The sequence below is a fragment of the Pelodiscus sinensis genome, chromosome 1 (genome assembly GCF_049634645.1).
Source record: "Pelodiscus sinensis isolate JC-2024 chromosome 1, ASM4963464v1, whole genome shotgun sequence".
In the NCBI taxonomy this organism is placed as follows: domain Eukaryota; kingdom Metazoa; phylum Chordata; order Testudines; family Trionychidae; genus Pelodiscus; species Pelodiscus sinensis.
The window spans coordinates 305,609,427-305,618,944 of NC_134711.1; the positions used below are offsets into that span (position 1 = coordinate 305,609,427).

Sequence of the window (9,518 nt, forward strand, 5' to 3'; positions counted from 1 at the left end):
GTGGAGCACTTTGCATTTCTCTTTATTAAACCGCATCCTGTTTACCTCTGACCATTTCTCTAACTTGCTAAGGTCATTTTGAATTATGTCCCTATCCTCCAAAGAAGTCGCAACCCCACCCAGTTTGGTATCATCTACAAACTTAATAAGAGTACTCTCTATCCCAATATCTACATCATTGATGAAGATACTGAACAGTACGGGTCCCAAAACAGACCCTTGAGGAACTCCACTTGTTATCCCTTTCCAGCAGGATTTAGAACCGTTAACAACAACTCTCTGACTACGGTTATCCAGCCAATTATGCACCCACCTTATCGTGGCCCTATCTAAGTTATATTTGCCTAGTTTATCAATAAGAATATCATGCGAGACCGTATCAAATGCCTTACTAAAGTCTAGGTATATGACATCCACCGCTTCTCCCTTATCCACAAGGCTCGTTATCTTATCAAAGAAAGCTATCAGATTAGTTTGGCATGACTTGTTCTTCACAAACCCATGCTGGCTATTCCCTATCACTTTATTACCTTCCAAGTGTTTGCATATGATTTCCTTAATTACCTGCTCCATTATCTTCCCTGGGACAGACGTTAAACTGACCGGTCTATAATTTCCTGGGTTGTTCTTATTCCCCTTTTTATAGATGGGCACAATATTTGCCCTTCTCCAGTCTTCTGGAATCTCCCCTGTCTGCCATGATTTTTCAAAGATCATAGCTAAAGGCTCAGATACCTCCTCTATCAGCTCCTTGAGTATCCTGGGATTCATTTCATCAGGACCTGGTGCAGCACCTCATTTCATGAGGAGCAGCATCATGAGCAACTCTGAGTGCTCTCTGTGCTGAGGAATGTCAAAGTAGCACAGCAATCTCACCAGTCCTTCCACGGCAGTAGCAGTGTGCCTGCTGCTGTGTTCCTCGCAGGCAGAACAGGAGCATTCCAATGATTTGTTCTTTCTTTGTTCCGCAAACCAAGCAGCTCACTCAACTGTCAGATGCTTCTTGGAAGCTTTGAGAGGGGAGAGGTGCATGCTTGCAGGGCAGCAGAGATCACAAAACACTGAGTACAGCCATCAGGGCAGGCATTGTGGGATGCTGGCAGAAGCCAGTTCCCTGGACAAAACAAACAGCAGACTCCACACTTGCTCTTTGTCACAAAGAGAGGTGAAAAGAAAAAAAAAGTCTCTTGCAGGACCGGAAGTTTGTCACCAAAAGTGAGTGTTTTTCCTGACAAAAGTCGCATCGCAGTGTAAATGCTCTCACTGTTATGCCACCAAAAGGCTGTTTTTGTTGACAAAATGTGCCAGCATAGACAAGGCCTACGTTACCATATCTCTGTCAGCTCGGGGTGGCTGCTAGATCATAGGCAATGTTTTGCCTGGGCTGCCTTAAAGGCCCATTTAGCCTGTGATCCATGATAACAGCTTTCTGTCCCTGCTAAATTGGGCTGGATTCAAGCAATGCCATCACAATGAATTTACTTCTTTACCAATTCCATGTGCACTACATAACATTTTCAACACTGAGACTTGATGTAGTTTGATAATGGTTTCAGTGCTTTGGTTCTAGCTCACAATACACAACACACACACAAACCTCCTAGGACAAAGGACTAGACAGCATTACCTACAGCTAAAAGTTACGTGTACATACAGAGTTCTTTGCTAGCCAACAGTTCAAAGTCAGTCTGACAAAGAAAAGATAATTTTTCCCATCTTCAAGAGTATCTTCTTTGGAGGCCATATAGATACATTGCAATCCTAGTGCAGATCCCACAAGACCCATTTGATTATGTCAGTCAACTCACAGCTACTACAGGTTCAACTGAAGTGATGTCTGTCTTTCCTGATTGGAGATTAGAGGTTGATGGAAGGACATGGGTGACCCGAGACCTCTTGAAGTTGCTGTTTTCTGGCCAGGCTGCTCTGTAGGATGGAACTGTGGATGGAGGCCTGTGCTCTCTCAGGCTACGTGGCTTTTTGCATACGTTAAGCAAAGACTTCAGTTCCAGTCTGAAATGTTCATTGAGCCAGCAGTAAATGAAGGGGTTGTAACAGGTGCTGCTCATCGCAAACCAATGAAAAGCAAAGTACAGGGCATTGTTGGTATGAATAGTTTGGCTAGAAAGGAGGACAACGTAGCAGTTTAAAGGAAACCAGCAAACACCAAAGAGGACAACCACCAGCATCAGCATCTTAATGGTCTTTTTTTTCTTCCTCCGAAGGGCGAAGTACTGCTCCATGGTCACATTCCCAATGGCATTGTGCAGCCAGAGTTTCTTGGCCACTCTCATGTAGACAGCAGAGATGATGAAAAGGGGAAGAACGTACAGCAAAATGAACGTTGTTAAGTCTAGATACTTCCAGAAGAGATCAGCTGGTTCAGGGAAATCTGGGAGACACAGGCATCGGGTAACTTCTTCGCTGCAGATAAAAGGACTGATCACAATGAATGAGCAAACATGCTTAGGCATCACAGTAAGAGACAGTAATGGAGGGAGAGAAAGACAAGACTCCTGTCATAACAGCAAAGAGTCAGATCCTCAACTGGTGCAAATTCACATCATTCCATTGACGTCAGCAGAGCAATGCTGGTTTACACCAGTTGAGGAGGTAGCCCATAGTGGCGCTTACAAGAAATATGATATGAATAATTTATCACAGCATGCATGACATTGTGATCGCCTTATAAAGCTAATTAATTGCAACCTCTAATTACCAGCTGCACAAAATGAAGTTCTTAGGAGTGGTGTGAAACTCTCCCTGCCTTTCAATGAACTTCTATATATAAATAGTAATAAAAGAATGATCATCTCTATGGCCCATTCCATCAGCAAAACACTTCACAAATGTTAATTAATCCTCACCGCAGAGGGTGTCAGGCAGGTATTATGATCTTTATTCTACAAAAGAGGAAACCAAAACAGAGAGGTTGAGTCACTTGCCCAAGGAGTCAGTGATGGGGAAAGGGATAACAAGTGGAGTTCCTCAAGGGTCTGTTTTGGGACCCGTACTGTTCAATATCTTCATCAATGATGTAGATATTGGGATAGAGAGTACGCTTATTAAGTTTGCAGATGATACCAAACTGGGTGGGGTTGCGACTTCTTTGGAGGATAGGGACATAATTCAAAATGACCTTAGCAAGTTAGAGAAATGGTCAGAGGTAAACAGGATGAGGTTTAATAAAGAGAAATGCAAAGTGCTCCACTTAGGAAGGAACAATCAGTTCCATACATACAAGATGGGAAGCGACTGTCTAGGAAGGAGCATGGCGGAAAGGGATCTAGGGGTCATAGTGGACCACAAGTTGAATATGAGCCAACAGTGTGATGCTGTTGCAAAAAAAGCAAATATGATTCTAGGTTGTATCAACAGGTGTGTTGTAAGCAAAACTCGTGAAGTCATTCTGCCGCTCTACTCTGCACTAGTTAGGCCTCAGCTGGAGTACTGTGTCCAGTTCTGGGCGCCACATTTCAAGAAAGATGTGGAGAAATTGGAAAGGGTACAGAGAAGAGCGACAAGAATGATTAAAGGTTTAGAGAACATGACCTATGAAGCCAGGCTTCATGAACTGGGCTTGTTTAGTTTGGAAAAAAGAAGATTAAGGGGGGACATGATAGCGGTTTTCAAAAACCTAAAAGGGTGTCACAAGGAGGAAGGCAAAAATTTGTTCCTCTTGGTTTCTGAGGACAGGACAAGGAGTAATGGGCTTAAAGTGCAGCAGGGGAGGTTTAGATTGGACATTAGGAAAAAATTCCTAACTGTCAGGGTGGTCAAATATTGGAATAAATTGCCAAGGGAGGTGGTGGAATCTCCCTCTCTGGAGATATTTAAGAACAGGTTAGATAGACATCTGTCAGGGATGGTGTAGACAGAGCTTGATCCTGCCTTGAGGGCGGGGGGCTGGACTCGATGACCTCTCGAGGTCCCTTCCAGTCCTATTATTCTATGATTCTATGGAGCTGGGATTAAATCAGAACCAGTTAGGAACTCGTTTCCAGTTCTGAGCTCAATCAATGAGCCAGTGTAAATTTTAGTGTAAATTGCTAATTTATGATGATAACTGATCATCTGGCCTGGTGCATCTGACACTCTGTGTTGCTGATGAATAATATGAGAAGAGTAGCCATTGTGATAGGTATCTATGGACTAAATGCTAAGCTGGTGTAAAATGTCATGGCTCCTTTGTCTTCAGTGAAGTTATACGTGCTTGTCCCCTACTTGAGCATCAGGCTCCATATGTTTTTGTGAATCAAAGCAGGGATCAGTCTTACCTGTATTCAAAAGTGAAGAGTTTTTGGTAAATAGCATGTGGGAGAGAGAAACACGTTGCCATGATCCAGATGACAGAGATGTACACGATGCCTTTTGCAGTGGATAGGCGCGGTTGCAGAGGATGCATTATAACCTATTTGGAATAAACAGACATGTAGCTTGATGCCATTTTAATAATTCTGCAATTTTCCTCATATTATCTCCCACTCTTAAATCCAGCAGTAATTATGGCAGTTTAATGAGCCTCTGCTGCAGGGGAGATGCCTGCACACGGCTCCCTCTGATGGCAGCTTAATGAACCAGAAAGTGAGTGGGACTGTGAATGAAATTGTAAGTAACCAGCTTTCCCAGTTCACGCTGAAAGAAATGGATAAATGTAAGGCCCCAATCCTGCTACGGGAGATGAGGTGAAATTCTGCACCCACACGGCGAAGGGGTTGACTTCAGTGGGCTCCTGGGGAGGCACCAATTTCTGTCCTGTGTGACAGGGCATTGCCCTGCCCTGACCCTCTGAGGGGCTGAACAGGGAGTCGGGGAAGCACAGCTGCGGCAAATGAGGGCCCAGTTGGAGGCAATCAGAACAGCTCCTAGGAGGAGGAGAGGGAGATCTACCTGCCTGCTGCTCTGGAGGGAGAGCAGTGGAGACCTGACTACCGAGGAAGCAAGAGGCTCTCTGGAAGAGGGCAGGACTGGGGAGGCTATGGCACGATGAACCCAGGCTACCCGGCCAGAGGCCCAGGGCTGCAAGGAGGCAGTCGCGGCCAGAGCTCGCATGGAGGCAGCCCTAAAAGACCGGGCTGTAAGGAGGCAGCTGTGGCTTGCACAGAGGCAGCTGCGGTAGGCTGGGGGAGTTCGAGCCAGGGAAGCCCCAGGCCACAAGACTGCAAGGCAGGGTTGCAGGAGGCAACCGAGCAGCAGAGGCACCCCCGTGGCCAGGGAGGAGGGGCCTGGAGAAACTGCCATCTGCCCAGAGGGGCTAGTGAGGGACTGGCAGTGGGCCACGGAGACCGGGAGGGTGCTGAGGAACTGGGTGTTCCTGGGAAGAACTAGGGGTCCCAGGGAGTAGAGAGGATCCTGGAGGAGGACCAAAAGAAGAACAATGTATGCTGACATACACTCACATATGTATTTTACAGCTCTTCATATGTGAGTGTATGTCTGAAGATGCAGCATGTACCTGCATTTAGAATAATACACAATATTTTGTGAAATGCTTTGAGATTCTTGGATGAAGGAGCACAAGCCATTCATTCAGCTTCAAGCTCCCTCTCGGAGGCAGACATTACTACAGGTTGAACCTCTGCACTTGGGACCTGACCCATTCTGAACCAGAGAATTTGCTGAACCACAGGAGGTCGATATTGTCTAGCAGCATTACCAACACTTCTACTGCTTAGTGGGCTCTTAGAAGACATTTAGGGATAAATTAGAGGTAAATAACAGCACAGAACACTAAGAGCCAGGACTGGTGGCTGTAAACAAACTTTACAGGACCATGGGAAAGTTGGTCACACCTATGAGAAGTGGACATCCAGCTACCTAAAATCATGCTGGACTACGAATGTTGCCGGATCAGTGTGTGCCAGACTAGAGAGGTTCAACCCTATTAGAGAAGCAAAAAGGTTTGTGCAAAAAGCCAGTGGCTGACCTGAGAACAGAACTCAGGACTCCAGACTGCCAGTGCACCCTGTAGCCCCTAAATTGTATTTATTCCTCTTTCTTAGGTGATACTAGAGTACTCATTAGAAAAAATATATACCATCCCCTGGCAATTCTTGCACCACATGCCCTGTGCTAAACTCAGGTGTTCTGAAAATGGTTTTTAACTTCTAGTTTTAAAAAATAAGGAAATGAGCCAGCACTTGTAGTTCATGGCTTAAGAGAACTCTCACCTGGTGTCTGTCCACTGCGATTGCTGTGAGAGTCAAAGCTGAGACATGGAGGGAGCAGTATTGTGCAAATCTACTGATGTGACACATCCCCTTTCCGAATATCCACGTGCTGTTCACAAACCGAGCCTAAGAACAATCCAGCAGGGAATACATTTGACTTTTTACATGCATAATTAGGATGCTTTTCACATGCCAGACACTCAACTCACTATGCCCTGGTCAACACACAACTAGCTGCTCTTGTCTTCCGTCCCTAAAGAATTATTGAAAATCTGCAGGTCACAAATGGGCTAACACACCACTTCTTTCTTTTATCTAATCTCGGTCTCCTTTGATTTATTGGCTGATTACTGTAGCCTGAAATAGGACATTAAATAGTGTCAAGGGTTTTTTTGAAGGTGATCCAGTAATAGTTATATGAGTGCCACTGTACTGTCCCGGCACGATGCACCCAGCCAGTTTAGTGGAGTAACTTCTAATTGCATTTGTTTGGCTTTCTTCAAAATATTTTCCTCCATACCCAAATAACTGACAACAAGTCAGTTCCCCTTGCCCAAACATCCCTGGTGGATACTTGGATACTCCTGCATTCCTGAGCTAGGTACAATGCAAATTTTTCTTTTCATCAGATCATGTAATATGATGCTGATCTGATCATTAACCATATTTTTAAATAAGGGAGATTCATGGTGTTATATCAGAAGCCCCTAAGGGGAGAGAAAATATGTAAATATTGTAAAATTGCATGTAACTATAGCCCTATTATTCTTACTAGTTTAGTTCCAACAATGCCCTTGGCCATAAACCACAGGTGCAATTTTTATTATTCTATTTCTAACTGGACCATAAGCTTTAGAAAAAGCAAAAATCTGTTAAATCTTCCCAAAATATTATGATTCCATTCCTACAGACATTTGAAACTAACCTGGAAAGATCACTAGCAAATTTATCATAGAACTGTCTTGCATTAGCAGAGAATAGACTGTAGAATATAAATCCATAAAACAGGATACAGAAAAAAGTTATTAAATGAATGCTTTAATAGAACTTAAATTGCAGCCTCATTTTTACTACAGTGTCATTTGCCATTCCTGTGCGTGCAAGTAACAACAATCAGAGGTGAACTCCATACACTAAGCTATTTCTGTTAAGGGAAAAAATTGCCAATGATACAGTTTCCACTACAGAGGCTCACATTTTAGAGAAAAGCCGCAGAGAGAGAGAACAGACCTCTGTCAAGTTCTTACCAAAGTAAAGGGAGTGTTGAGAAGTGTTATCATTATGTCTGCTACAGCTAGATTCGCAATGAAGAGGCTGGTAGCGGAGTGCATTCTTTTGTTTTTGACGATGACATGACAGACCAAGACATTCCCAAAGAGCGAAAAAACTATGATGAAGGAGTATGCCACAATGAGCAGGGCTTTCACCGTAAGATTTTGAGACTCTGCCCCATATCTTCTCCTGCCCACAAAGCTCTGCCAGTCAGCAAGGGTGTAGTTATTCCAGGGAAAAAAACTGGAGATGTTGGGTATTTCAAAAGACCCTTCAAAACTTGTGTTCAGCTTTGCTGATTTCTCAAAGGCATGTGCTAAGTATGGAGAAGAAAGCCATATAGAAGGAGTAACCATTTCTAAAAAGCTGCTTCTTTCTTCAGATTCAGAAATAGCTCATCTATGAACAATACTGTGTATTCAGTCAGTGACAGGCTTGCTGAAGTAGTTTGCTTTCCTTAGCACAATCTTCATGACTGCGAACAAAACGCAGAAATTATCAGCCAAAAACAACAGCAGGTTATCCAGACAAGTGCTGTGGCCAGACTCAGTGTAGACTTCTCTTTTAGCACTTTTATATTTCCCATCTCAGGCAGGCTGCTAGCAAGACTCTCTACCCATTGGATGCTTTAATATTACTGCTACACTGACATGCTCGCTTTGTCCAAGATTACACTCTTACTTGGCTTTATTCTGTGACGCCCACTTCTCCTCTGAGATAATTATATCTGGACTGTATAAGAAAATCTTCACTTGAACATGCATTTTTCCTTCTCAGCAGCATCAGTTTCATGTAAATTCTGTTTATCAACCAACACTGTCTGACAGCTGTGCTGCATCTAGAAGAGTCCAATTTAGAAGTACAATTTTAAATGTATTTTAGGCTAGTTTCACCCTTGTTTACAGCACCGCTGCATTGACTATCTATAGCCACTAGTAAGGAGGTAGAGAATAGAAAGTAAGAGTTAGACAAGTTCATTGTACTCAAAGGTTTTTCCCTTGTAAGCTCAAAGACTATGTGGCTTCTAGCTGGCTATTGTTAAGCCTCTCATTAAAAACACCCAACACCTTAGGTGCATCTAGACTGGCAAGATTTTGTTCAAAAGCAATTGCTTTTGCGCAAAAACTTTCCAGCTGTCTACACTGGCCGCTTGAATTTGCGCAAGAGCACTGACTTTGTAATGTACAAAATCAGTGCTTCTTGCGCAAATACTTTCATGCTCCTGCTCAGGGATAAGCCCTCTTGCGCAAGAATACTTGCGTAAGAGGGCCAGTGTAGACAGGCACCTTAATTTTTGCGCAAGAAAGCCTGATGGCTAAAATGGCCATCGGAGCTTTCTTGCGCAAAAGTGCGTCTATACTGGGCATGGATGCTTTTGCGCAAAAGAAGAAGTTACTCACCCTGTGAAGTAACGATTGTTCTTCGAGATGTGCCCCGTGGGTGCTCCACTCCAGGTGTCGGGTCCCGTCCCGGCGCCGCGAATCGGAGAGCTATCAGAGCCGTGGTCCGCCGGACCGCGCATGCGTGGCTGCCCGAGGCGGCGTTCGCGCCTTTGATGTGTTGTGCGCGGTCCGGCTTGCTCAATTCCTCTCAGCCGCTCCCTGAAACGATAAAATGAAAATACCGGAGCGGGGAGGAAGGGCGGGTCGTGGAGCACCCACGGGGCACATCTCGAAGAACAATCGTTACTTCACAGGGTGAGTAACTTCTTCTTCTTCTTCGAGTGGCCCCGTGGGTGCTCCACTCCAGGTGACTTCAGAGCAGTACTCGAACACTTGAGCGCTCCGGGACTAAGGTTTATGGCTATGCGAAAGTACTGCTGTAGCCACGGAGGAATCGGCAGCAAATTGGTTTACTACAGCGTAATGCCTCATAAAGGTAGAATGCGATGACCATGTAGCTGCTCGACAAATGTCTCGGAAAGGAACACCTCTAAGAAAAGCTGTAGTCGTGGCTACTGCTCTCGTAGAATGGGCCTTAGGAGTACCCGCAAGAGGTTTGTTATGTATAGAGTAGCAGGTTGTAATACACGACACTATTAACCTCGCAATCCGTTGGGAAGTGATGGGTTGTCCC

General features: G+C 44.5%; 1 protein-coding gene across 1 annotated transcript; it reads right to left on the reverse strand.

Moving 5' to 3' along the window:
- Positions 1 to 217: 217 nt before the first annotated feature.
- GPR83 (G protein-coupled receptor 83) lies at positions 218 to 8,781 on the reverse strand. The gene is made up of 4 exons (XM_006134408.4): positions 7,418 to 8,781; positions 6,171 to 6,296; positions 4,278 to 4,411; positions 218 to 2,424 (listed from the first exon to the last, which is right to left on the reverse strand). The coding sequence occupies exons 1-4, from the start codon at positions 7,796 to 7,798 to the stop codon at positions 1,800 to 1,802; spliced, it is 1,266 nt and encodes a 421-aa protein (XP_006134470.2). The 5' UTR covers positions 7,799 to 8,781; the 3' UTR covers positions 218 to 1,799.
- Positions 8,782 to 9,518: the final 737 nt, after the last annotated feature.